Below are 27,828 nucleotides of genomic sequence, written 5' to 3' on the forward strand. Positions count from 1 at the left end.
ATGGAGTGCCGGGGATGCCTGTGAGCTTGCACAACCTGGGTTTGGCCTATCTTAAGTACAAACAGGTAAGCAGACGTTGCTAACTCAGCTTAAGTTGGAGGACAGATGGAAGGTGCCAGTGCGGCGAGGGTCTGAAGGCGGCCAGGGGCTGTGTTCTCATTGCTGTCCCTGCCCTCTGTGTGCCCACATATATGTCAGCCTTGTGACCAGTGGGGCATGACCCACGTGGTGATTTGTACTCTCTTGGCATAGACCAGTTCAAGACCCTGCAGAGGAACTACGCCAAGCTGCAGCAGGACATCCTCCAGTTCCAGAGAAACCAGAGCAACCTGGAGAGGAAGTTCTCCTATGACCTGTGAGTGAGTCTCCGGCCTGCCGGCCACATTGCCTGCCACACCAGGCGGGGGTGCACACACATGCACACAGGCAGTTCTCAGCAGGAAATGAATTACCCCTTATGCCGTGAAACTTCATATTAAGATTTTTATAAGGTGCAGGTGCGCCCGAGAAGTTAGCAATCCCAAAAACTTTTACCATGGATTCCCAGGCTTCACAGGTTCGGCCTAACTCAGCCTGCTCCCCAGCCAGGCTCATTTGGCTCCTCTGGTTAAAAGACACTTGGCGTGATGATTCCAGTTTATTGCCAGGTGATAGCACTCTTTCATTTCCATTTATTGGACAGAGGCAGAGACACAGACAGATGGCAGGCAGGCGTCCTCTGCGTGCCAGTTCACTCCGCGCTGACCTGCAGCAGCCAGGCTCAAAGGCAAGAGCCGGAAGCTCCCTCCGCCTCTGTCAGCGTGCATGGCAGGGTGACGCAGCCACGTGAGCTCCATCTGTGTCCCCGCGACTGAATTAGCAGGAAGCTGGAGTCGAGAGCCGGGCTCCGGGGTCGAACAACAGACGCTGTGCTGCAGGACTGGGCTGCACTGACGTCACCGCTAGAAACAGCAGCCTGCCCTGGCGTTTTGTTCGCTTTGAGACTTTTCAGTGTTTTTCCTAATATCTAGTAGTGGGAATGGAGTAGTTTTATAATCAGAATGAAATAGGACACTACTAAAAAGTGAACTAAACCCAGCAGGAAGATAAGAAAAGCCAATTTACAGAACGAGTGTTTATTTTCCTTCCTTTTTTTCCCTTCATAAAACCATGTGCCCAATGCCCAGGGACTCGGCAAGAAGCACCCAGTGTGCCCTCGGCCCCACGTGACCCTTCTCTTCCCTCTGAGCCATTCTGTTTAGGCCATGTCCAAGTTCAAGTGAACATAACTGCAGCCACCCTAAGCAGATTAAATCATCCCAACATGGTAGAAGTTCATGTAGTTACACTGTGTCTGATTATTGTTACATGATTACTTTGGATTCCCTCAGTTTGACTTTCCTGGAGGTGTTGCATGTCACCAGGCATAAATTGCCAGATTTCTTTCTAGAAGGATTTTAGCCAACTCTGCAGTCGTTGACAGAGAATAGATTTGCTCACACCACTGCCCTCTGGATCCCCAAGTCATCCTGATTGGTTAAAAACCAGATGTGGCTGAAAACACGAGGGTGCCAGGCGATAAACAGGCGGAGGACTGGTACGGCTAGTCTTTGTGCGGCACCCGTCCTCCTGCTGAGCAGGGTAGGGGTGCTGCAGTCCTGCCCTCAGGAAAGCTTCCCCCATCCATGCCTGGAGAGGCCTTGGGTTCCTGTGGTCACGATTGTCCTAGCTGGAGCAACTGTAGTGCCAAGGTCGAGCAGCCCTGACTTTGGCTGCTGATCATATTCAGCAAGAACCAAGTACTGAGTCAGCCTTGTACTGCTCCTCAGTGGGCATGTGGGAAGCATGTGTTTCCTTGCCAGTAGCTGGAAGGTAAAAGGTTTGGGCCCAGCTGGAGGTCAGTCCAGGATCCCGGGACATGGCCAGAGAGCCCCGTGGGGGGCAGTGGAGGACAGCTCAGCTGTGGGTTGGGGGCCTGCAGGACACGCTTCTCTTTGTCTCGCATGCGTGAGGTCAGTGAGACTGAGCTCTTCCCGCCTCACGGTGTCTGTCACCTGCCAAGGCCCTGCACCAGACCCTGGGTGCCTCATGGGCAATGCTTGTGATGCTGCTCACAGCTAAAGAGCTCTAGTTCTTCACCTTTGGGTTACAGAGCTGTTTTGAGAACCTGGTAAGGGATATGGACACCTTCCACAGTGAGTGTAAGCACGAAGTTGGGCGTTGGAGTTGAGGAACTGCAGGACCCCGGAGCCTCACTGTGCGCCCTCCTTCAGAAGGCCGTATCTGTATCTGGTCTAATCTCTAGTGGAAAGCAGGGCAGAGCACACACAGGCTGATAGAATGGCCAGTCTCCTGGTGCAGAAGGTGGTGTTTTTTCCTTTGAGTTAGTTGGCACACATCACCACTCCCTCCACCACCTGTGGCAGACATCACTAAGCAATCCCTGTATCATCGCTCTAGCCTGGACTTGCATTCTTTCTCCCCAAAGCACTCAGGGTCAGCACACAGGATGGACTGACTGCCTGCCTGCTGTCTGCTGTCCTTGCAACACTGGGAAAGGGAGGTGATACTCAAGCAGTGATGGTCACTGTGCTGGGTGAGGGCCTCCCTGGCCCCAGCAGACTCCTGCACACACACATTGTCTTACTGGTGGTTGGTCATTGATGGCATCGCCTGGAAACCGAGTCCTGAGTGGGCTCTTTGTGTTAGTCCAGTTGCAGTGGACACTGGTGGTCTGCAGGCTCGGCTTTGTCACGAGCCTCCTTGCTGGCGAGTTGGAGCGGAAAAAACTAAGGGACAGAGACCAGACATAGCTGCTGCTGAGAGGCAGAGGCAGGCTTCTATCCGGTTTGCTCCTGACACATCCCCGGTGGCTGGTGTTCTACTGGGCCTGAACCAGGAGCTGGGAACCAGGAACTCGGTCACTGGAGTCATAACTGCTGCCTCCCAGCACTAGCAGGAAGCTGGGGTCGGGGCTGGAGGTGGTTGAGAGCCTCCTGTGTGGGACATGGGCGTCGCCTTGGGCTAGACTGGCAGATCCAGCACCTGCACCCAGAGGATGCTTGTTTTGTTTTTTTCCCTACAGATTTTTTATTTTCTTAAGAAATTATGTATTTTTATTGGAAAAGCAGAGTTACAGAGGAGGATAGATAGATTTTCCACCCCCAGGTTCATCCAGGGAGCTGGAGCAGTCAGTGGAGCAGCCAGGACACGAGTTGGTGCCGAAATGGAGTGTCAACACTGTAGGCTGAAGCTTGGTCAGGTGTCACTGCATTGGCCCCTGACTCCACAGATAATGCTTTTTTTTTTTTTTTAAAATGCCTTTATTCCTGATGGTCAAGATCACTTTTGAACAGAATGGCAGATGTTTAGTGAGTTTCAGATACTGGCCTTTCAGTTTTTTTGTCATGTGATAGTTGAGAACTCAGGTTGCCAAGCACTGCTTCAGATGAGGACTGGGCTGGCTGGTGCAGCATCTGTCCTGGCTCTGGAGTTGCCTACCCAGTAGGGCTGCGCTTGGCACACAGACACAGCTGTAACCATCTGTGCTCCCTTTGTGTTTGTCTCACCCAAGGAGCCAGTGCATCAGTCAGATGAAAGAGGTCAAGGAACAGTGTGAGGAACGCCTTGAAGAGGTCACCAGGAAGGGGAACGAAACCGTGGCCGCCAGCGACAAGAAAGAGCAGAGTCAGCAGGTAACGGAGGGTTTCCAGAAGGTTCTCCTTGCTCTGCATTTAGCTCCTTTGATCTGCGGTCTGACTTGCTGTCCCCTCTGCTGCCCTTTGGGATTGGTGCCCTGAGATGGAGCAGAGAGCAAAAGGCTGGTCCTGGGATGGTGTCATCCAGGAGACGGTCCTGTGAGCCCCGAGAGACGGACAGCTCCTCCGAGGGGAAGGAGCTTTCTGGCTGGGAGTTGGGGTCCGCTCTAGGACCTGCCCCAATAGAGGGGTGTATGGGAGAACGTTTGTTCCCCCCAACCTTTGCTCCCATTCTGGCTGCCCGAGGGCATTCCAGGGTGGATCACTAGGTCCTTGCAGGGCCGAGGGGCTAGGGAGGCACTGGGCTGGAGGCTGTGAAGGTGGCAACTCGCCAGTGGTGCTGCAAGGCCTCGCAGTCCTTCTGAGCGGCCGTAAGCTGGGCTGCCTCACCACTCCTGCTGGTCCTTGTTGCCAAGTTCTTCCCCTCATTAGAAGGGCAGAGTGGCTCGGGGCTATTTATAGCAGCCTGTGGCCTCTCAGAGAGGAGTGGAGCTGGGCCAGGGACACAGGGATTAACCCCGATGTGTCTGTAACCCCAGCCCAGTCTTGGGTCCCCCTCCAATCCCACTCTCCTTGGACGGGCAGGAAACTTGGCAAGTGGTGACATTTCCCGAAAGACATTAAGGGAGCAAATTATTTGTGATTCCACTTCTTCATGCTTGCAATATTAGAGACAGTGAAGGCGGAACTGAGAATAAAATGTTGGCTTTGGGGGGAATAAAAAATGCCTTCGCTCACCTGAAGTTTGTGACTGCTGGCTACAGTGGTTGGAGCTGGCCCTGTCAGAAGCCAGGATCCAGAGGCTTTTCTGGGTCTCCTATGTGGGTGCAGGAGCTGGATCAGAAGTGGAGCAGCCAGGACTTGAACTGGTCCGCATATGGGATGCCGGCACTGCTGGTTTTGGCTTTATTCCCGTATCACAGTGCCACTTCTTCTCCCCTTTGCATTTTACTCTTGAGTTTTAACAGTTCTTCATATATTGTACATATGTAAAGGTAAATTGAATATGTGATTTACAGAATTTTTTTTCCAGTTTTGTGGGTAGTCTCTTCACTTGCTTGATGTTGAGTGGAAACACAGAAGTTACACATTCTCATGGTCTGTTTTGGCTTTTTCCGTTACTGCTTTTTCTTGCCATCCTATCAGTCTAGAAATGCTTTGCCTGACCCAAGATCCTGAAGATTCGTGCCTGTGTTCTCCTGGAGTTTTGTTGTTACTAGCTCTTACATAGAGACTTATCATCTGCTTTAAGTTAATTTTGTATGTGGTGTGAGGTAAGGTGCCAATTTCATCTTTTCTTTATGGATATCAAGTTGTACGCAACACACTTGTTGAAAACAAAGGTTACCCCTCCCCTGCTGAATTGCCTTGGTGTCTTTGTAAACAGTTGGTAGACTGTGTGTGTTTCTGTACTCTCTTAAACCTACTTTGTTGATCTGCTTTTCTGAAGTTTTATTTATTTGAAAATCAGTTGCTAGGGGGAGGAGAGACTGGGTAGAGGTGATCTCCCACCTGCTGGTTCACTCTTGAGGTGGCTCAATGGCCAGCACCCAGGCTGGGGCCAGGAACTGTGACCACCTGCGTCCCAGGTGGGTGGCGGGGACCCAGCTCCGTGAGCCCGCCTGCTGCCTCCCAGAATTTGCATTAGGACGTCCAAGCCAGGCACTGACTGGCATGCAGGTGTCTTAACTAGCATCCTAACCACTCAGCTAGCATTTAACCCAGTACCCAATTAGCCAAGGCCAGAATGCTTTTTAAATTTCTCTTGAAATTTTTGCTTTGCTTTGACCTGTGCTATGTAGTACAGGTGTGATTCTCCACATACTATGGATTAACCAGCTGTCATGTTGATTGATTCCTGGTTAAATCCCGTTGTGGTGTGAGATCAGGCACTGCGTGATGTCTTTTTGTAACGTGTCATTCATGGTGCGGGCGAGAGTCTGTCCTTGTGGAGACGCTGCCCGATCCTGTTGCGGTGTGAGGGAATCTGTAGATACCCAGTATGGGTGGCGTTGAAGTTGGCCACGTGCTTACAGATCTTTTGTCCCCTTCTAGAGAGCGTGGATGTCCCTAGCTGTAGTTGGCGCTTTGGCTTGTCCTTACAGGTCAAGTTCTTGTTTGTTTTGTTAAGATTTATGTATTTGAAAAAGAGGTGTAGAGATGAAGAAAGGGACCTTTTATTCACTGGTTCCCTTCCCAAGTGGTCACTGGAACTGAGCTGGTCAGGAGCCAGGAGCTTCTTCCAGGTCCCCAGGGAGCACAGAGAGATTTTACATTGGCTAGCTCACTCCCCCAAAGAGCCACAGCAGCCGGGGAGCCTGAAACTGCATTCAGGTGCTGTATGGGTGTCTCTGGTATCTTGGGCCGTGGCTTAACCCACTGCACCACAATGTGGGGCCCTAAAAATGGTTCATCCGGGGGATCCAGCATTGTGGCACAGCAAGTTAAGCCACTGCCACAACAGAATTCTGTCCCAGTTACAGTGCTGGTTCCAGACTTGATCCACTTCCCAATGAGCTGCCTGTTCATGTGTCCTCGAGACCAGCAGATGACTGCCTGCATGCTTGAGCCGCTGTGGCTTGGCTGTTGCAGCTGTATAGGGAGTGAGCTGGTGAATGACAAATGTCTCTTAGTCTCTACCTTTCTGATAAACAACTTGTCTCTTTGAAAACTGAACCCTCCATCGTTGTGCGATGCCTGTCTTTATCCCTAGTAAATGAACTCTGTTCCTTCTGCAGTTATTACAGCTATTTCTGCCTCTTTTCACAAGTGCTAAATCTTTTTCCACCTGTTTACTTTTAATCCACATCTTTCTAATTTAAAGTGGATTTCTTGTAGAAACATACAATTAGGTCTTTTTTTTTAAGACATATTTTTACCGGAAAGGCAGATTAACAGAGGAGGAGAGACCATAAAGACCTTCCATCATCTGGTTCACTCCTCAAAAGGCTGCAATGGTTGGGGCTGAGCTGATCCGAAGCCAGGAGCCTAAGGCCTCTCTGGGTTTCCCAGGGTTCCAAGGCATTGGGACATTTGCCACTACTTTCCCAGGTCACGAGCAGGGAGCTGGATGGCAAATGGCGTGGCTGGGATGCTAATCAGCACCCATATGGGATGCTGGCTGTTGAAGTTGAGCCATCTCACTGGTCCCAGATCTTGCTGATCCATTCTGACAATTCCTGCCTTACGATTGGTGCATTTATATCATTGAAAGAGTGGTTTTTTGCTGTTGTTGTTCAAGCTATCGATGCAACTGGATTCACAAACAGTATTTTTATTGTTTTTCATTTTTTTACCCTGTTCTTTGTTCTGTTTTTGTCTTCTGCACTTTATGCCTGTGTTAGCTTTAATGGAGTGTTTTATGTGATTCTGTCCTGTCTTGATTTTTGGCTTATCAATTATCCGTAATTCTTTCTTTTATTTTTCCTCAGTAATTGTTTAATTCTGCAATATGCTTTTTTTTTTTTCTTTTGTATGCCCTATCTAGGAGCTCCTGCTCCTTGATGTGATATTTTGTTCAGTTTGGAGGGAAGTGTTTTTATGTTGCCTCCCCCTATGGTCTCTCAGATCCGCGTGCTTTCTTGTCGCTGTGAGCCTTCAGTCTCTGGTGTTTTGCTGGAGTTTTCTGGGACACCTGTGCCCATCTGAGGTCCAGGAGGCTGCTGAGGCAGAGGGACACGTGCTGTGTGTTTGGGAGGGGAGGGGTTCTCTCTGACCTGCCTTCTTCAGTCTGCGGGAGTGCATAGCAGCAGCCACAGCTTTGTGTGCGACCGGGATCTGCACATCCCGCCACTTGGCATCTGAGGCCACACTCTGTCTCCCTCTCAGGTGATCCTGGTATTCCTCCAGGGGCTCAGGGTGCAGATCCTTAGGGTGTGGGCAGACTCAGTTCTTGCTCCGTGTGTCCTTGTCTCAAGTGGTCCACTCCCCAGCTGCTTCCTCCCTAGAGGCGTGCCCTCCTCATTCAGGGGTGCTTGATCTGTCCTGTGGCTTCTCCTCAGGTTGGCCTTCCCTCCCCAGTGTTTTGTCCTGTGGGTTCCTCTGCCTCCCACTGTCTCCTTGGGGAAGACAAAGACTCGTGCTAGGAGTCTTCCCTGCACTGAGTTGAAACTCACAGGCTTTGCGTCCCTGGTTGTGGTCTGCATTCATCGTCCTGGGCTGCCCGCTGCAGTCTTGTGCATTTCAGCAGCTCTTCCTCCCCTGTGTGACACCTGCCTCCCTCCAGTGGACTCCAGGGAGTTTCGGGCACCTTGCCCAGCAACTCTATTCTTCCAGCTCTCCACTGCACTGGCTCCTGTCCCTAAGCTTTCTGCACACTCAGCTATACCAGCCTTCCGCAATCAGCCATCTTAGCCATCTCTCTCTCTCTTTTTTTAATGGCGTCAGTAACCACATCTGAGCCAGGCTGAAGCCAGGAGCCTTTTTATTGTGGGAATAGAGGGGTTAAAGATTTATTTTCGTAAGAAAGGCAGAATTATAGAAAGAAGAAGAGATAAAGATCTTCTATCCACTCCCCAAATGGCTGCAATGGCAGGAGCTGAGGCAAACCAGAGCCAGGAGCCAGGAGCTTCTTCCAGGTCTCCCACACGGGCACAGGGTCTCAAGGCTTTGGGCTGTCCTCGACTGCTTTTCCAGGCCACAAGCAGGGAGCTGGATGGGAAGCAGAGCAACCTGGACATGAACCTGTGCCCATATGAGTTCCAGTGCTTGTGAGGGGAGGAATAGCCAAGTGAGCCATCACACTGGGCCCAAGTCTACAATATATTTCTACAAGTAATCTGTGCCCACTTTCTGATAACACCAAAACACTTCACGGGTCATGCCTGGGACCCTGTGATGACATGCTAATCCACATTTTTGGCTGACATCCCCTGTGTCATTGCTGTCATTTTTGTCACTTGTATGTAGGCATAATGAAATGGATATAGATGTGTTATATGAGAATCTTTAAGACTTGGCTGCTCCATTTCTGGTTTGACTTCCTGCTAATGAACCTGGGAAGGCAGCAGGAGATGGGCCTTGGTAGGCCACCCAGGCAGGCAGCCCAGATGGAGCTCCAGGCTCCTGCCCTGGCTGATGTGGCTGTATGGAGAGGGAACCACTGGCTCTCCGTCTGCTTGCTTGCTGGTTGGTCGTGGTCTGGGGGTCTGGTCTGTGCTCCCAGCAGGAGGCACTAGGAGTCTCCATCCTGGCTGTGGGTGTTGAGGGTGGCATCCCCATCTCTGGGCTGGGCATCTGCCTCCCAGAAGCCAGGCCCATTGTGTGTTGTGGTCGCCGCTTGTGTCACAGCATTTTCTGGCTTGGCCTGTTGATAACTGACCCTATTTCTCAGGTTGGTGAGTTTATGGACTACTGTCTGTCCTGTCGCCATAGAACACGCTTCGTGTGGCTTTAGGCAGGCACGTGTCGCAGAGGCCTGTGGAGGGTCCCAGGTGTGCCTGAGGGAAGGGGCCTTGGTCTGTGTCATGCTGAGTGGCCTGAGGGTGGCCGATCAGTGGTCTGTTCTCCTGGGCAGGACAAAGCCTCCTTGTGCATCCCTGCTGACAGCGCCCCTTGGTGGCCAGGGATACCCTCTGCCTGGGTCCTGAGGCCAGTGCCTCATGGTCAGACACCACCTGGGTGCCCGGTGGAGGTCCTTGGAAGGTTGGTGGTCACAGAGAGCCACACGCGGGCCATTGTGTGCTCTTGTTTCAGCTGCAGCCCCAGGAAGCAGGACCACCACCAGGAGAGGGACAGCCTGGAAAGGAGAAGGCACCCAGCGCCCAAGAGGCCCAGCCCCCAGCCCCCAACCCAGCTGTGGCCTTGGAGATGAAGAGAGTACAAGAGAAAGGTGAGTGGGGCTGTGTGCTCAGGCCCCTGCAGAGCCAGCCGTGTGTGTGTGTGTGTGTGTGTGTGTGTATGTGTGTGTGTGAGTGACAGAAACTAGTGGCAGCTGAGTGCAGGCTGAGCGGGTGCCAGAGGGCACTTGAAAGTTAACGGAAGGGGTTGGCCTGGCGGCACTGCAGGCTCAGCCTGGATCATGTGTCCCAGGAGTGCAGTGTTGAGTCTTGGCTGCCCCACTTCAAACCAGCTCCCTGCTGATTGACCTGGGAAGGCGGCATACACAGCCCAAGTGCTTGGGCCTCTTCACCCACGTGGGAGACCCAGATATTAGCTCTAAACTCCTGGCTTTTGCCTGGCCTAGCGCTGACCATTGCGGCCATTTGGGGAGTGAATCAGCTAATGGAAAAATTTGTCTTTCCCTTCCTCCTCCTGTCACTCTGCCTTTTTCTTTCTTTTTTTTTAAATTAATTTAACTTGAGTTACAGAGGGAGAGATCTTCCATCTAGTGGTTCACTCCCCAAATTGATGCAACTGCTAAAGCTGAGCCCATCTAAATTCAGGAGTCAGGAGCTTCTTTCCAGTCTCCCATGTGGGTGCAGGAGTCAAGCTTGTGGGCCATCCTCTGTTGCTTTCCCATGCTGTTAGCAGGGAGCTGTATTGAGAAGTGGAGCAGCCAGGGCTTGAACCAGTGCCCTTGTGGGGTACCAGTGCTGCAGGCAGAGGATTAGCGTGATTTGCCACCATGCTGCTACAAGCCTGTGAAATAAAGTGAATGTTTTGTTTTTTAATTTTGGGGGGGAAAATGGAATTAAAAGTGTACATTTTTAAAATTTGCGGATAGTTTTTTTTTTTAAATACATTTTTCACATACAAAAATTTTCTTTGCTCTACAATAAACTCAAATGGCCACAACAGCCAGGTGTGGACCAGGTTGAAGCCAGGAGTTGCATCCAAGTGTCCTGCCTGGGCAGCACGGCCCTCAAGCACTTGGGCCCCTTGCTGCTCCCCAGGCACATGGGCAGGAAGCTGTTTTGGAAGCAGAGAAGTGAGGCCTGAAGCCAGGCTCTCCACGGGGAGACATGAGCGTCCTGGCAGCCGAGCCCGCTGTGGATCTGCACATCACCTGCTCCGAGGGCAGAGCATATCGAGGAGCTGCTTGGGGAGCCTGGGTTTGAGGCTGCCAGGCAGCAGGTGCCATGTGTAATTTTGGCTGCCTGGCCACTTTGCTGTCTGACTCACCCTGTCCTTGTCGAGCCCTGGCCTTTGGTGGCTGTGCATGGGTCAAGTATTGGGGTGCCATGCCCTCACACCCAGCGGGATAGGGAACTGGACCCCTCTGTGTGCTGCTGCATGAGCGTGATCACAGTCTGCGTACTCCTCGGGGCTCTGGAGACAAGCTGGGAAACCCTGCCCACAGCGCCCCAAGCCCCCGGAACTGAGTGGCGTGAGCCAGTCGTGTGTGTTGCTGGTGAGATGACAGCTGTGTGTGTTCTCTGCACAGAGAGCAATGTCATCCAGGTGGTGAGCCAGGAGGAGCCCTCAAAGGGCAGCCTGAACCTGCCACAGGAGCCCGGGCAAGAAAATGTGCCAGACCCCCAGGCTGTGGATGGCCAGGACGCCGGGGGAGCCGGAGGACCTGGCCAGAACCCACAGGTGTCCCCAGACCAGTTGGGGAGCCAGGAGCGTGAGGAGTCCGAGGTGCCCGAGCGGGACCAGCTCATCATCCGCGATGGGCAGGAGGAGCAGGATGCTGCTGGGAAAGGTGGGTGAGAGCTGCTTGCTGACACCAGCTGGAGCCCCCGTAGCTCGCCAGACAGGCACGGCCGTGCCTTGCCTGAGTGCTGTGGCTTGTTATCGTGTGGAGGTGGACTGGAGGGGCAGTGGCAGGCTTGAGCGCCAGGTGATTTGGAGGTGTCACCAGTAGGGAACTGGGGCCTCTGCCTGGACAGGTCCTGTGGATGTCACTGCCTGTCTGTGTCCCCGCTGCTCAGAGAGTGCCTAGGGAGTGAGGGAGTGATGGAGTTGGTGAGGTCACCCCATATTGCACCCCAAGGAAAGGCTCCTGTGAATTGCACCTTTCTAGTGTGGCTGAGGTTTATAAAGTGTGGGTACGTGAGACCAGCAATATGTTCTGGGATGTATTTCTGTCCCTTAAAATTGAGGGAAGTGAGTGTGATGCCTAAGCCAGGGCATCGTGGGACAGAGGATACCTGCGTGCCTTCAGGAATGGTCCTGCTTCTACGGCCAGCCTGATGTCCCCTCCTAGGGCTGGCTTTGAGCACCATGTGCCCATGTTCCAGTGGGAGCCTTACATTTTGTCAGCACCCTGTCCTCCCCTGCCCATCCAAGTGTCCCTGCTCAGGGTCCTGGGAAGATGCTTTTGGTGAGGTTAACACTCAGTTGGCTGGGAAGTGTGGCCACTGCATGCAACTGGATACTGCCAGGCCAGGTCTGGCTCCTGTGCCAGTCCTGCCTGAAGCACAGAGCTGTGCCCCTCGGGGCTGTGCTGTTGTCTCCCAGCTCAGGCAGTGATGGCAGAAGGAAGGAAGCAGGTACCCCAGACCTGCTTTCTCAGCATGGTTTTGCCGAGCTGCCCAGGGGTCTAGGTACAGTAGGCATGCGATCCCTTGGCACAGGCCTGTTAGACGCGTCTCTGCTGGCCCTCACCTCCCAGGAGTGGTGTGGCGACGGGTGTCTGCTTCTGTCTGTATCCCAGATGGTTTTATTCCACAGAATCAATTCTGGTCACTGTCCTGCGACAGGAGGTGCCTTCGCTTCCTGATGCTGTGATGCCTGTGTGCCCTTCGCCTTATGTGGCTGTCTTCACAGGGCTGGGGTTTGGCCTTAGTTTGTCCACACCCTCAGAGCCTCTGCTCAGCCTCAGAGCCTCTGCTCGTGGGCCGTGGTGTTCGTGGGCGTGGAGTTGGAGGGCTGTGTGGGGCTGGGGATGGTTCCCGGGAAGCATGCAGGTCTGGCTGGGGGAGGGCGGCTGGGCTCTGCCTGTTGGAGGTCACTGCTGTCCCCATGTGACACAGCTGCTGCTTCCTGTGCTTATTTCAACAGGGGAAAGCCAACCAAAAGCAGGAGGTGATGAGTATAATGTGGAGGAAAACGAGGAGAAATCTGAAATAGACAAGCAGGCCGCTGTGGCGGAGAGTGACAAAGGCTTACATGGTAATAATACTCTGTGTGTGTTTGGGGGGCGGGGGGGACACTTCATATCCCCTTGGTCTTTGCCATGGTAATAACGAGGTGTGTGTGTGCTGGGGAGGCCCTTCCGTGTGCCCCTGGGTCTCAGCAGTGACAGCGAGTCATCTGTCGTGTCAGAGGACCAGGCTTTCATTCACAAGCCTGTGGAGAGGGGCCGGGGAGGAGCCCAGGGCACCCCAAGCGCACAGAGTCCCTGGCTAGCACTTAGTAACTGCTTCCCACATGACCAAGCCCTGCATTTCAAATTAATGCTACTGTTATGCCTGAAACAGCCTGGGCTGGGCCAGGCTCACACCAGCACCCAGGGACTCATGCGGTGGCAGGGGCCCAAGCATTTGAATCCTAATCCGCTTCCTCCCAGAGGCGCACTCGTGGGAAGCTGGATTGGAAGCAGGGGCAGAACTTGAACTCCGGCTCCCTGATGCAGGGTGCACAGTCCCCCAATACCTGCCCCAACCGTGAGCTTTTGAGGAGCAGCCAGCTCTTGGGGGATGTGTCAGATGCTTAGGTAGTTGAGCTGTGCCCTGCTTCACTTGGGATGCTGAGGGGTTGTGCTCCTGGCGGGCAAGCGTTCCATCAAGGCAGAGCCTCCCAGGTGTCCCAGCACAGGGGTTCCTTGTCGCACTGCCCTGTTTGGTAGCCATCTAAAGGGACTGCTGTGGCATGGCTTGCCCATCACCTGTGAACTGTACCTCAGTGGGAATTTGAACTTTGGTCACCCTGTAGATCTGTCACTCCGCTTTAAGAAAAATGTTTGCTCATTTTAATATCACTGTCAACTCATTTGACTGTCAGAACTGTAAAAATATTTACTTGAAAAGCAGAGTTACTGAGAGGGAGGGAAGGGAAAGATCTTCCATCCAGTAGTTCCCTTCTGAAGTGGCTTTTTTTCCCTCCTAAAGATTTATTTATGTTTATTGCAAAGTCAGATATATATAGAGGAGGAGAGACAGAGGAAGATCTTCTGTGTGCTGATTCACTCTCCAAGTGGCTGCAACTGAGCCAATCTGCAGCCAGGAGCTTCTTCCAGATCTCCTACACGGTTGCAGGATCCCAAGGCTTTGGGCCGTCTTCTACTGCTTTCCTAGGCCACAAGCAGAAAGTTGGGTGGGAAGCGGGGCTGCTGGGATTAGAACCAGCACCCATATGGGATCCTGAATGTACAAGGCGAGGACTTCAACTGCTAGGCTGCCTCACCAGGTCTCCTCCTCAAGTGGCTTTAACAGTTGAGCTGAGCCTGGCCAAAACCAGGAACCTGGAACTCAGGGTCTCCCATAATGTGACAGAGGCCCAAGCACTTGGCTGCCTTCTGGTGCTGTTCCCAGACACACTGACAGAGAACTCGAATGGAGGGAAGCAGCTGGTACTTGACTGGAGCACATGTGGGATGCTGGCGCCACAGGTGGCTGCTCAGCCTGCAGTGCTGCAGCCCTGGTACCTTTAAGAGCACTTTATACGTTAGCAAGGTTGCCTTTATCTGAGATTTAAGTTGCAAATACTTTCTTCCAGTTGGTCTTGGTTTTCCAAGTGTCATTCTTCTGTGCAAAAGTTTCAAAAATGAGTGTTATTTTTGGACTGTTTGCACATCTGGAGTCACAGGTGGAAAGAACTCACCTATGAGTTTCCCTGCAGCAGGCCTCCTGGTGTCTCCGGTGGTCTCTGATCAGTAAAACCCAGGTTAGAAGGCCACACAGCCCACCTGCCAGCCCCTCGGAGAACCCATCCCAGCTGCCCTCCTTGCCCAGCTGTGAGTACTGGTCTTGCCACTGAAGTGGGCTTTTTCTGACCTTTTTTTTTGGGTTAATCACCAGTGTGGACATCCCTAGAGATCACAATTTTATCTCCATGTTTTATGAAATTTTTTTTTTTTTTTACTAAGAGTTTGTCTGCTGGTGTACTGCACAGATGTCTAAGATGGCTCGGGCTGGCCTGGAGCTGAAGCTGGGAGGCACGATCACTGCCCAGGTCCCCCACGTGGGAGTCCGGACCCAGCTACCCGAGCCATCACTGCTGCCTCCCAGGAGGCACAGAAGCTGTGCTTAGGGTTTGGACACCCCGATGTGGGACATGGATGTCCGACCTGTAGTCCAAGTGAGTCTAGGTCAAAGCTGTCCCTCAACGCCTGCATCTCAGTCTGTTAAAGCAATCAGCTGTGCGGCCTGCACTTGACCGTATGGGTCTGCATTTTGTCATGTGTCCAGTTTCCTGCCAATTCATAGCTGCATGAAGCACCAGGTCAGACTAGGGTCACGGCCAAGTGCTTGGTAAGTGGAGTCACAGGATGTGTTGCTGCCTTTGGTTCTGTGATGTAACTAGCAGCTGAGGCCCAGTGCCTGGATCCATTTCTCTTTCCTGTATTGACTAATCTTTATGCCCTCGGAGTGGGAGAAATGCTTAGTTCTCTAATCAGCTCTCTTGGTACTGAATTACTGCTGCATCAGCCTCTGAAGGGGCCCACCATGGAAATGATACTTGTACACCTAGGGAATTACATGTATTGGATTGGTTTTATTGGATTGCACGGATTAATGATCCATTTCTAATCTGACCTGTCCCGGCTTCTCCTCTGGCCAGAGGGATTTTCCTTTGTTTCTCTGGTGCCTCTTCTGCGGTTGTCACTTCACTGTTGGCAGTTTGGCTCTGTGGGGCTCTGCCCAGGAAGGAGACCTGACAGATCTGTGTGGGGTGCATGGGACACAGTGGGCTGCGGGAGTAGTCAGTTCACCCCTACTGCTTCAGGGCTCAGCCTCTCCTCTGTCCTGGGCTTCTCCTGTTCTCAGGCCTATCAGCTCCCCATGCGTCCTCTGGTACTGTCTCTGGCTGTCTCTGGCTTGCCTTTTATCACCTGGAGTTTGTAGGTGTGTAAGACATCTAGTTTTGTTGTGAATGTCCATGATTTGAGAGCTTTAGAATGTTTCTGTGTGTCTTTCCAGAATCTTCCTCTGCTTTTCATATCTGATGCATGTACTGTTTTTTTTTTTTTCAGTTGTGTAGTACACAGTATGGACAAAGCACTGCCTGGTGGACTTAGCACCATCTGCAGTCACAGTGACTGGAGGTGCCGCCTTAATCTAACACTCAATGTCCATGTCATTGAGTTCATTTGTTTCCCTGCTGAATCAGACTGGACTACACTTGGACTATCTGGCAGGTTAATCTCTCTGAGAAATGCTGTTTCCTGTTTGAGTCTTTCTTGGACGGAAGCAGATCTCATTCTGTTCCCTTCTCACCCGTTTTTCCACTTTTGCATTTCTGCCTCTGTGCTGACTTCAGAACGCTTCTGTCACACACCTGCCCTTCTGCTGCGCCTCCTCTGCTCTGTCACGGCTGGGTTTCTAGCTTGTGTCACTCACGAGCTTGTTTTGTATTTGTAGCCTAGAGCAGTGAGTTGTTGGTTTCTACAGAAGGTGTATCTGCAGAGTCTAAGGTGGGCATGTGGCTGGAAGTGGCAGCTTGCCAGTTGAGCTGAGGGGCTGCACACTCAGAACCACTTAGTAAGTGTATTTGGACTATACATCTGTGCGGATGCAAGTGCTCAGGCCCCGCAAGGCTAAGGAACCTCGGGTCTCATGCGGGGCTTTCTTGCTGATCCATTTCATGGTCATTTTATTGCCTGTTCTTTAACCATGGATATGCACCTGGGTGTGGGGGTCTCCGGCCTGACCCCCACCTTGAATGGAGCCTGTGTGTGTGGCCACGTACATATGGAAAGAGAACTCCGCACAGCACACCAGCTTCCATACCTCTGGACGACCTCCAGGAGGTATAGCTTTTGAATGTTCTCCATATAGGTATTATTTTCGATGTTTTAATGTTAAACTTTGCTTTTTAAGAGCTGAACAGCTATAAAATTAACTTTCATATGTTCACCCATATTCCCTAAATATCATTATAACAGAGTAGTTGTCAAAATAATGTTGATATAGTACTGTCATTTACTGTACAGATTGCTTAAATTTACTAATCCTTTTTCTGGTTTAGGAGTTTATAGGTCCATACACTGCTTTGTCGTCATTTCTCTGGTTTCTGTCTTGATCATGTGTGCCACTGATCCTGACAGAGCGCACTGCTGTATGGTAGGACATCTTTCAGATGGATCTGATTCAGCAGTGTGAGCTGTACAGAACCTTCCAGCTCTGCTTCTCACCCCCGCTTTTGCTAACACACATCCTGGCAGGGCGCAGCTAGGCACAACTCCAGTAGAAGGGCTCCTGCCTTCTGTGTAGGAGACCTGGCTTGACCTGCTAGCTCCTGGTCCAGCCCGAGGAGCCCTAGGTGTTGCAGGCATTTGAACAGTGAACCAGTAGCTGGACAGCCGTTTCTTTTTACCTTTCAAACAAGCAGACATTAAAAAAAAAGAATCATTTATATTCCCAGCTGTCAGTTGTTTCAACTGAAGTCCAATCCTTTTGTTTTTGAAAAACTGTCTCAGTCCAGAAGAAAAATATTTCATTGTAAGAATTTTAAGCAGGCTCTCCATACTCTACACAGATGAACAGTTATGAGACAACAGGGAGAAATTTCTTCCATCTGATGGTTTACCCTGCAAATATCTGCAACAACCAGGGCTAGGCCAGGACAAAACCAGGGATTCCATCCTGGTCTCTTGCAAGGGTCCAAGCACCACAGCCATTTTGTACTGCTTTCCCAAGTGGAAATGAAAAGCTAAGGTGCCCTGGATGCTGGAGTCCCAAGTGGTGGCTTACAACACTGGCTCTGTCTCTCAGTGCTTGAGGTTGGTGTCCTGCAGATTTTTAAAGGCTTAGAATGATACTGGGTAGTTTACTAAGTGCTGGGTTTGCAGTGAAATCTGTCACTTTCCCTTCTCCATGTGATGTGCTGTCAACATCACCTCAAATTATGGCACTTAGTGTGTTTAGAGCCCAGATCGCTCCATAGAAGTTCGAAGAGGCAGCCTGTTGTGGAGCACTTTAATGGGCACCGTTAATCTACTTAATGATTGTTAATGTACAGTAGTGTGTGTCGGGGTACTAGTTTTTAGTTGTGCTATGTCTTCAGTGTCAAAGGAGAGTGCAGCCGCTAGGTGGAAGTCCTCTGGATGTTGAGGCTCTACAGAGAGGGCCCACAGCCCTGGGATAGCAGCACGGGGGCTCGGGAACATGCCCAGAACTGTGCAAGAGCGTTTTACAGGCAGTGGAGCAGCAGTTTAAAGTTGTGGCACTGTGAGGGGTTTCAGCTTTGCTTCTCAGCACACTGCTTTTTCTCGGTGAGGAACGCAGCTCCGCGTTACAGTGCTGCCACCGGAGACAGTGTCCCCCTGTGACACACAATCCAGAGGTGGATGTGATATGGGGTCCCCTGGGCTGGCTTCTCAGGACACTTGGTACTAGACTGCTACTCGAAGTGTGTTTTCTTTCTAGTTGTTAAAGCTGAAGATGAGAAAAAGAACATTGTAAATTTACTGGATCAGCGTGAAGAGGAGAATCATACACTCTGAGCAGAACTGGAATTGCACTGCATCACATCGGGAGCCAACAGAGACCACTGCAGGATATCCATGGGACTGAAGACACAGAGCCGTGCAACTCGTACACTCGAGGCTGGGTCCTGTATACCTCAGACAGCTGTGGGGCACTTTTTTAGCATCCATAATAGGAGGTGCAAATTTGTAAAGAACTGTTGTTTGCTGGTAGGTATTCTATAAGAGCAACACCAAATGTAGAACAAAAGTTCACTTCCAAGTGTGGCGGCAGCAGCAGACCTTGTGGGAAGTGTGTGTGGCAGGAAGGCCAGGTGCCCCTCCAGGACTGGCTGATGCTGTGGCTCTAGGTGCTACCATCTGAGTCCCATGCACTGATCGGGAACAGATGGTGCCAGGCACTGGTTCCAGCACATCCCTCTGCACAGCTGATCTGTGGCAGTTTTCAGACTATATTGTCCTGCTTGAACAAGCTGCTAAGTAACTGATAATTTGGCGTCTGTGGACTCGTTTGCTTCATATGTATGGGAAAAACATGTCTAGTAAGTACACAGTCCTGAAAGCAGTAAGACTTCTTTCTGGCAGAACGGGCCAAGACATGGCATCAGAGCACAGTGAGGAAGCCTGCCATTTGAGACTCCTGCACTTCTCGGTGCCTACTTTATAGAGAGGAAAATTAACTCCTGTTACAAACTAGCAATGTCCAGAAAGGTGGGATAAATGAAATAGTTGTCTTTTACAGGTTATACAGTTTATGCTAAATGACAAAAAACCGATTTAAAATTCAAAGCTTAAGTGTGGAAATGACTAATTGTAATTCACAGTAGTTACGACATTAGGTTAGCCTAGAGTTGGTTCTTCCTGATAATTAGGCTCTCACTACTTGACGGGCAGTCACATGAAGCCTTACTCTTGGACCCAACATTGAGTGCAGCGTAGGGTCCTAAGCTTCTGGCAGCTCAGCTGCAGCTCGGGTGGCTGCGCGAGGCAGGACCCATGTGCACTCACAACTTCCCACTCAGATGCTCTTTGTGCAGGGTTATCCTTCAGCCAGGATGGTTAAAATCCCTACCCAGAAACGCACCTGCAGGTGGCTAACCAGGTGGGACTCCATCCTCTAAGTCCTTTGCAGTCTCCCTGAGGGTCCCCAGTCTTTAGCATCCATAGCAACTGCTCGCTTTTTCTTCATGCTAATGTGTGAGGAGTTCAACTCTGTTTTCCTTCATCCTCTGAAATGATTAATTTCCACATGGATTACCCCTTTGATGTGGTGTGAGCAGAATCCTCACCTCCCTGTAGCTGTCCCAGGGTGTGCACTTGGAGCAGTCCCACTGGTTTCCTGGGTGTGGGGCAGGGCACTGAGGGAGCTGGGAAGCACTCAGGACAGCACAAAACCACAGGGGTCAGCAATGGCCTGGGGCTTCGGACTCATCTCAAATGAAATCAATAGCTATTAAGTTTAATATTAAACTGTTTAGTTTACCTTTCTGTGGACAGGAGTGATGAGTTTATTGGTTTTATTTTTCCCCTCAACATAGGATATACTGGGGGAGTCCTCCAGCAGCTGTGATACTTATGAATAATCTAATCATTATAGTACTCAGTAGGCTTGTGTGTGATGGAATCTGAGAAATAAACCGTTGTTAGTAATTAAGTCAACTACACTATCACAATTCCTTTTTTTTTCTTTTTGTAATTTCTGGTAACTGGTTGTCCATTCGTAGTGCAACCTGAAAAGACAGAAGACAATTATAAATCTTGGGTAATTTAAGCCCAAGGAATTAGTCTACCATCATTAGGCATTTGGCTTAATGATAAATAATGACAATTATGGGATGTTGAGCAACTTGAACATTTGCCTTTAAAACAAATTTTAGTGCATGCAAATTTAAGATCCCATTAATGCGGTATTTTTTCCCCCAGAGATTATTAGCTTAACACACTGTCAGTGTTTTGATTGTAATAAACCACTGTCCCTTAAAAATATTTTCCCATGAACTTTAGAAAAAAACTGGTTTTTGTCCTTAATTTTTCTGTTGAAACTGAACAACTGGAAGTATCTTTAATTTTTTTATAAACAAAGTGCTAACCTTTTGAGACAAATGAACTTGTTCAATTTTACTTACTGAATAAGAAAACTATACTGTGCAACCCAGAATAAAAATCCAGAGGGGAGGAGACCATGCCTTGCTCACTGTATCATCATAGAACTCCTAATGCTTTGACAGATGCTTGGCAAACATTTGACCAAGGCCAAACAATTTCTCTTAATCATCTCCCCCAAAGTTATAGTGACGTAATTGGACCTCCAGCACGCTGGATGAGGTCCGCCAAATGAAAATGTTCATCTGTGCACTTTACTGCACTGTAAAACAACTGCTGCATCAATATTTGAGCAGCACGTAAAGGCAGTTCTGAAAGTTTAACAGACTGCAGCTGCCTGCTTATTCCTTTAAAGATCTGTCCTTCCTGTAACTCTCCTTGCTGTGGATTTCCGAGAAGGGCTCACACAAGCCATTCTGCAAGTCAGCGGGTGACATGTCTGATCAAAACAAAACCAACATGCTTTCCTCCTGTTGGCTTAATATTTGAATCCTACACACATGCTTGGAAATCCAGAGAACATTCTTTGTTCCAATGGAAGGCACTAAGTGCAGAAGATGGCAGTAAAAACTTTGCAGTGTAGGGGGTTGATGCCATGGTGTAGGCTGCTTCTACCTGCAGTAATAGTATCCCTTATGGCACTGGTTTGAGTCCCAGCAACTCCACTTACATCAGGCTCCCTGCTGATGGTCTGGGAGGGTAGCGAACACCGTCCATGGTAGAGTCCTGAAGAGCTCCTGGCTTTGGGTTGGCTCGGCTCCTGCTATTCGGGGAGTGAACAAGCAGTTTGGAGAGCTCTCTCCTTGTCCCTGTAACTATGCTTTTCAAGTAAAAAAAAAAAATCTTAAAACTTGCAGTATAAAGAAACATATAGGTTGATATGGTTTCATCTCTAAAAAGGCATATTTTCAGTAGCTCTGGAAGGCATCAGTAAGAAAATGTTCAGTCACTCCAAGTGTATGTGCCTTAATTACAAAAGCAAGTGCTGGGTCTCCGCCAAAGATGGGGAAGCAAGTGGTACACAAACTTGGGTTTAGATGGCTACCTGCAGAAACCACATCACCTGGCTTCTGCCACAATGCAGCTTCCTGCCTCTGGTTCCTGCCCGCCCCTCCCTGCCCTGTGTTCTCATCTAGTGTCTCCTAGTGGACATCTCAAGATGCTAAGGTTCTTCATTTTTTTCCCTCTGGTGTCCCCCCCAGATAGCTCACTGCCCTCAGGACTTTTTATCACTTACAAAACCCATGTGCCCCAAAAAGAGTGAGCAGGTACTACTGATTCCATTCCATGAAGTATAAGATGCTGGAGAGATGAAGTTTGTTCAGGTTTACCCTAGAGTTGTGAACATAAAAGCCGTGAATAACTTCAATTCTAAGGGTGCTAAGTACAGAGGTTATGGACACCTACCTGTACACGGGGCTGGCAGTTCTGCACTCCAGCTGCCTGGGAGCTTGGCTCACTCTGCCGCATTGCAGTACCAGAGGTCATCAGCTTTGATGCTAGCCCAGGAAGACCTGTAAGTCTACAACCTGATGTGTGGTTGATTGGATACATGTGACTTTCATCTCATCAAGCTGAAAAATTCCAAGTTGAGCCACTGTTAAGGTGGTAAGTAGGGCCTCTGGAGGCTTTTAACTATACCAGGAGAGTATAGTGCATCCCTAGGAACGGACACTGCAGCTGAACTATGAAGGGAGGGCAGACTAGCTAGAAGAGGCTGGAGACTCAGCAGGGTTGAGGAGCAGCTGTCAGAATGAAGTGGGAGAGGCACAGAGAACCAAAACAGTGTTCCTGGGAATAGGTTAGGCCATTAACCACAGGAGTGGAGGCTAAGTGACCAGGCTTAGAATTCAGTGATTGAAGAGCACACCCAAGCACATGGTGGGTAAGATGTGGAAAAGCCAATTTCCAGATGCAGTTCACCTGGTCTCTTTCTTCCCCCAGCTACCCCTCAGCGTCTCCCACTCCTGGACGTGTACATTTGGTTGTTAGCGTAACTTACGCTCATCAAATCCCAGAGACCAATCCTTCCTGACCATTTTCTAGAGACACCTGCCCCTACATTCTGCTCATTTCCTGGCTACTAAAAAAGGCACCAGTAAAGGAGATGATCCCCTTGTGCCCAGAGACACAGCCAGAGGGAGACAGGGAACACATGTTGTTAGCCATGACTGGTCCTTGGCATGACCTCCTGAGGCACTCACGCTTTGCAGCATGCCCACTTCAATACCTTGGCCATCTCCTATGCCAACGTTAAGTCACTGTGCTCCACACTTCCTAAGCAACTGCTAAGTGCAAAGTTCTGACTCAGTCCTCTTACATCTCCATTCCAGACTGCACCTTGTACCTAACTACAGATCAAACTACTGTCATTTTCACCATGTGTCCCCACATTCCAAGATTACAGTAACTAGTCTTAGTAAACCCTATTGTGGCTTAGTCTAACAACAATGACCTGCACAGAGCACAGATCTCTCATCCACCAAGGCTTCACTACTACCAGGGAGACACCACAGGCAGGGAAGCAGAACAGCACAGGGTGTGGTCCTGGCACAGGACACTCTAATGGGCACACAGCTCTAAAGCCCAGTTTTCAAAGCCAGAGGATGCAGGGCAGACTACCACTTAGGAAGTGACAAGGAAGGTGACACAAAAATGGACTAACTAGCACATTCCTACCTTCCTACTGCTCAAATAACATCACCCGCAAATGGTGTGTGCACTTTTTCAACTGCCAGTTGCAGGATGTTGCAAACTTTATACTACAACACAAAACCACAATGTATCTGTCTCTGGCATCTTCCATATCTTCAAGACACTGGTACATACCAGAAATATCTTACAAGTGCTTAACAAATCCCTTAATGTGAACACCCTTTGGATAGTTTTCTTAAACTATTCTAGTACTGAATAAATTCCCTCACATGTCTCAATAAAGTGCTACTGCTTTTCATCTCCAGTAGTGTGTTTTTTTCTCAAGAAATTTATTAACCTTTACAAACACTATTTTCACTCAGTCATTCATAAAAAATGATTTATGGTTAAATCTGTAATAAAACCATATAGCGTTCATCAATGCATTCAATAAGACCAGTTTCATCCATGGAACATAATAAACCACTTTAAAACAGCAGTTTTCATTCACGTCATATAAGGCTGTCAAACTAAAAGTTCCTTATGATGGGTGGTTATCCAAGAAATCCATTTCACATCACATTATGTGTAAGACAGACGGAGACGATGGATCCTCTCGGCAGAATCTGAAAGTAGATTCCCCTCCTCGGCACCTTCTCAGACTCTCAAACAAGTTTCACAACAGGAAAATATTTGTGAGCCGAGAAATCAAATTCAGGAGGAACCTGTAACAAAAATCCAAACGCTAGTTAATATGCTTGCAAAAATTGAGGACACATGGCATGGCAGGTAAAGCCAAGACCTGCCAACCGGTCATTCCATGTGGGCATCGGTTCAAGTTCTGGCTTCTCCACTTCAATCCAGCTCCCTGCCAATGGGCTGAGAAAAACAGCAAAACATGACAAGTGTTTAAGCCCGGAGACTCAAAAGTTCCTGGATTCCAGCTTCACCTTGGCCCAATCCTGGCCATTGTGGCCATCTAGGGAGTGAACCAGTGGATTGGAAGACCTCTGTCCCTAACTCTTTGAAATAAATATTTAAAACCAAATTCAGACAGTAAGGACTTTAGGTTTGAGAGTTTCCTGTTTCTAGAAACAACGAAGCGCAAAAGGAATAAAAAGAGGCTTGATGACAGAATTAAGTGAAGGACAAATGTAGAGGGGAAAATGAGCAGCTCATTTCTCAGTTTAAAATAATAAGAGGTGGCCCAGCACAATGACTTGACTGGCTAATCTTCCACCTTCAAACACTGGGATCCAGTTTGTGTCCTGGCTACTGAATTTCCCATCCAGCTCCCTGCTTCTGACCTGGGAAAGCAATCAAGGATGGCCCAAGTCCTTGGGACCCGGCACCTGTGTGGGCGACCAGGAGGAGGTTCCTGGCTTTGGACTGGCTCAACTTCAACCATCGTGGCCATTTGGGGAGTGAGCCAGCAGATGGAAGATCGTTTTTTCCTTCTCTATGTAAATCTAGTCTGTCTTTCCAATTAAAAAAACGTATTTTTTTAAAAAAAAAGATGATAATGAAGAATGGTGCTGGCTATCTTTAAGAGTTACAAAGGAAAATGGGCTTGAACTACAGTAAAGGAACTCCATTAGCTCGGGGGTTGGCAGAATCACTGCTAATACTAAGCAGTGAAGTCAGCATGTATAAGGCAGGGCAAGAGGGACAGCATACACATCAGGAAAAGAATGACATGCAGTGGGCAAAGCTCCGTGGAGTGCTTGACACATGCACAACATCTGTGCCAAAGTGCTAACACAGTGGCACTAACAAAAGCTTACACATATCCTATCTTATGTGCCAAGAAAAAGTGTTTCCAAAGGTTTTAAATCTATACTTCCTATGATTTTGTTTTATACATTTTCACCCCAATTTACTCAGTAATTTACACAGCAGGGGAAGGGGTGGGACACAGGAGCAGACTTTGGAAATTTTAAGTGAACAAATGCTGTAATTCAAAGTAAAGCAGTAAGCTTTGTTTTGTCACTACTGAACTTTTTAGGATGATTTCATGCAGTGTGTTAACCTGGTCTGTAATGTTTATCTTATTGAATAAAATGGTCTTGTAACTTCAGACCACTGATTTTCCCAATGATGTACGTACCTTAGATTCCTTCTTGTGTCCTCCTGCCAGCAACTTCATAACCACAAAGTTGGGTTTGGCAACCTTTAAAATTCTGTTGACCTAAAATACCAACATAGTTGTTAATTCATGATTGAATTTCTATTTTACTTGTCAACATAATGGAAATGTTGATATTTTGTTGATGGCAACTTAAAATCACAGACACATGTTATACACCACTCAACAGAGAACTCTTTGGTTAACACTGAAGCCTTGAAAGGGCCACTGTATCCTGCTTTCATGAACACAAAAGGACAATCAGCAGCAAAGCCCTACAAAGGGAGCCTGGGCAGCGCCTGGAGTCTGCACTCTGGGGTTAGGTCACTGCCTCGATGGGCCTTCTGGCTATTCCCAAGTCTCATCTGTGACAATGGACATGGTGAGTTTTCCTAGTCCAAAAACACATGTGGGAAGGATCAAGTGAGTGCGCACACTCTGGGCCTGGAACCCTGCCTGTAGGTAGTAAGTGTCCTGTGAGTGCTAATTTACTGTTTCTGAGGACCTCTTGTTCAAAAGGCTTCATTTAAACATGTTGATAGCAATAAAATGGAAAGCGTATTTCTCTCAGCGTGACCAAATCAGAAGGAAAGTTTCCTCAGCTCTTGCCTTTTGGAACACTTCCTGGAACAGATTTTCTGCAGCACAGTTCAGGACTGGCTGACATGGCTCCAGATCAGACACATGTCTAGGAGACAGATGGATGTTAACATGCACCTTAATAGGAACATGTCCAAGCTCTCCCTGCCAGGTCACCTAGCCTGCCCCACTGGCAGTCTTCCCCACACTAAACAATCCATGCAGTTGCTCAACCCAAATACCACAAAGCCATCCTCTACTTTTTATTCTCTTTTCCCACATTTAATTTCTTAGTCAACACAGGTGCTCTGACATTAAACCACAGAGAATGTAATCACTTCTAACTGCTTCTACCACTTGCACCCTGGGTTCATGGCCAACTCTTGGACTGTGTTCCCTGCTCTGTCCTTGCCCCCGGACAGCACAGTGCCACAGGGATGCTTTCCAATAGACAGGATCTGATCAATCCTCCGACTTCCAACTCTCCAAGGGCAGAGTTTGGTGCACTGAGATGCTGCTCAGGATGACCGATCCTGGATTGGAGGGTCCCAGATCAAGTCTTTGTTCCGTGATCCAGTCCCATTTCCTCGCACTCAGGGAGCCAAGTACTAATGGCTGTGCCAACCATGCAGAAGCCCCAGACTAAGTATTTGGCTGCTAGTTTTAGCTGAGTTGGCCCCAGCTATGGCAGACATTTGGGAAGTGGACAAAGAGCTCTTGGTCCATCTCTCCAAACAGCTCATCCCCCTTCATGTCACTCTAATACCACCAGCCCATCTCCTTTTGAGTATTCCAGGGACCTTTACCCAAGAGGAAGCCTCAGCCCCGAAGGGTCCAGCTACAGCTGACTTGTTTCCTCACTTCTGAAGGACTTACTCAAAGGCTACATTATTTCAAAATGCCTCCTTCTCAATTCCTTACTTCCTGTGGCATTTCCAATCCTCATACCAAGCTTGAATTTTTTCTTCATAGAGTTCTGTCCTTACAAATATTACCTAATTATATACTGTTTTAAGCCATTGTTTCTTCCTTGATCCCATGAGGGCTGGGATATCAGTGTTTACGTTCTGTTGTAGACATAGTGAGCCCTCAATCAATCTGAAGTAAATGAGGTTTTCACTAAATAAAATATGCCTTTTATTACAGGGTCTTCAGATTTTACATGCCCCTCTTCCATCAGGTGCTATACATAACTGGAGGAGGGAGTCTGCAAGAAACAAGCACTGTCATATAAATCATCGTATATTTTTTGCAGCAAGTTTTTAAACTTTCACATCCTGAAAAGCATTCTGACACAGTATATAAGATGTTCCTTGTTCTTTCTATGCCAGTATAGCATCCCAATGTATGGCACTTGTCTTCTCCCATCTTTACGCTACTACAAATCCTGCTGCAATAAACACACTTTGTCATTCACTCATCTCCTGTACACGCACATGCAGCTATAAAACAAGAAGTGCTGGGTCTAAGCACTTGTGACTAGGTTCTGCATTGAGAGAGAGCTATTTTCCGCTTGCCGGTTCTAAGAATCCCAAATGCCCACAGCAGCTGGGGTGGTGGGCTGGGCAAAGCCAGAAGCTGGAACTCATACAGGCTCCCCACATGGGTGGCAGGGACCAACTACACGGGCGATCACCTGCTGCCTTCAAGGGCTGTGTGAACAGGAAGCTGGAAACAGAAGAGAACTCAGGACTTCCAACTCTGATGTAAGGTAAGAGAATCTCAACTGGTGCCTTAACCATAATCCACTAGTGCTGAAAGTCCACCTCAGTATTTATAATTTTTGATAGCTACTGCCAAACTATTACCTCATTAGGGAAGCTGCGCTAAAATATACTTCTCAAAATGTTGCACTTACTCAACAAGTAACAATTATTTCCTAAACAGATGGATTTCAATAAAATTTAGTCTTTTTGATGTCTCAAAGTCTTCAAAACTTTAAAAAGTCAAGTAGAAAAAAGCTGTTTCTGGGATAATTGGCCATGTTATTTTGCATATTTAAGACTTATAGTTTTAATACAGTGCACCACAGATTATAGCAGAAAAAAGTTAAATATTAACACTTTGGAGCTAAGGAATCACTCAGTCTCATTTCTACACTTTCTGCCAACTTTATGGTTCTGAGACTGAATTTCTCTTTGCACCGATTCCTCAGTTTACACAAGACAGGTGTTTTC

The 27,828-nt window shown here is 49.0% G+C and overlaps 2 protein-coding genes across 6 annotated transcripts in view; one reads left to right on the forward strand and one right to left on the reverse strand.

The window, feature by feature from the left end:
* Positions 1–18,580, forward strand: part of GOLM1 (golgi membrane protein 1) — a 53,225-nt gene extending 34,645 nt beyond the window's left edge. The window contains exons 5-10 of one of the 2 annotated variants that reach the window (XM_040963408.1): positions 253–355; positions 3,554–3,674; positions 9,432–9,567; positions 11,062–11,322; positions 12,624–12,734; positions 18,152–18,580. In XM_040963408.1, the coding sequence (XP_040819342.1) occupies positions 253–355; positions 3,554–3,674; positions 9,432–9,567; positions 11,062–11,322; positions 12,624–12,734; positions 18,152–18,228 (809 nt within the window). In that variant the 3' untranslated portion in view covers positions 18,229–18,580. The remainder of the gene's footprint in view (positions 1–252; positions 356–3,553; positions 3,675–9,431; positions 9,568–11,061; positions 11,323–12,623; positions 12,735–18,151) is intronic. The other variant, XM_040963409.1, reaches the window with a different exon arrangement.
* A 3,479-nt stretch (positions 18,581–22,059) lies between these two features.
* NAA35 (N-alpha-acetyltransferase 35, NatC auxiliary subunit) overlaps positions 22,060–27,828 on the reverse strand; it is an 88,052-nt gene continuing 82,283 nt past the window's right edge. For all 4 annotated transcript variants that reach the window (XM_040963405.1, XM_040963404.1, XM_040963407.1 and 1 more), the window contains 2 exons: positions 25,055–25,135; positions 22,060–23,672 (listed from right to left, as the gene is read on the reverse strand). In XM_040963405.1, coding sequence (XP_040819339.1) covers positions 23,613–23,672; positions 25,055–25,135 — 141 coding nt within the window. In that variant the 3' untranslated portion in view covers positions 22,060–23,612. The remainder of the gene's footprint in view (positions 23,673–25,054; positions 25,136–27,828) is intronic.

Source organism: Ochotona curzoniae, unplaced genomic scaffold (genome assembly GCF_017591425.1).
Source record: "Ochotona curzoniae isolate NIBS_2020 unplaced genomic scaffold, NIBS_Ocur_1.0 scaffold_3208, whole genome shotgun sequence".
In the NCBI taxonomy this organism is placed as follows: domain Eukaryota; kingdom Metazoa; phylum Chordata; class Mammalia; order Lagomorpha; family Ochotonidae; genus Ochotona; species Ochotona curzoniae.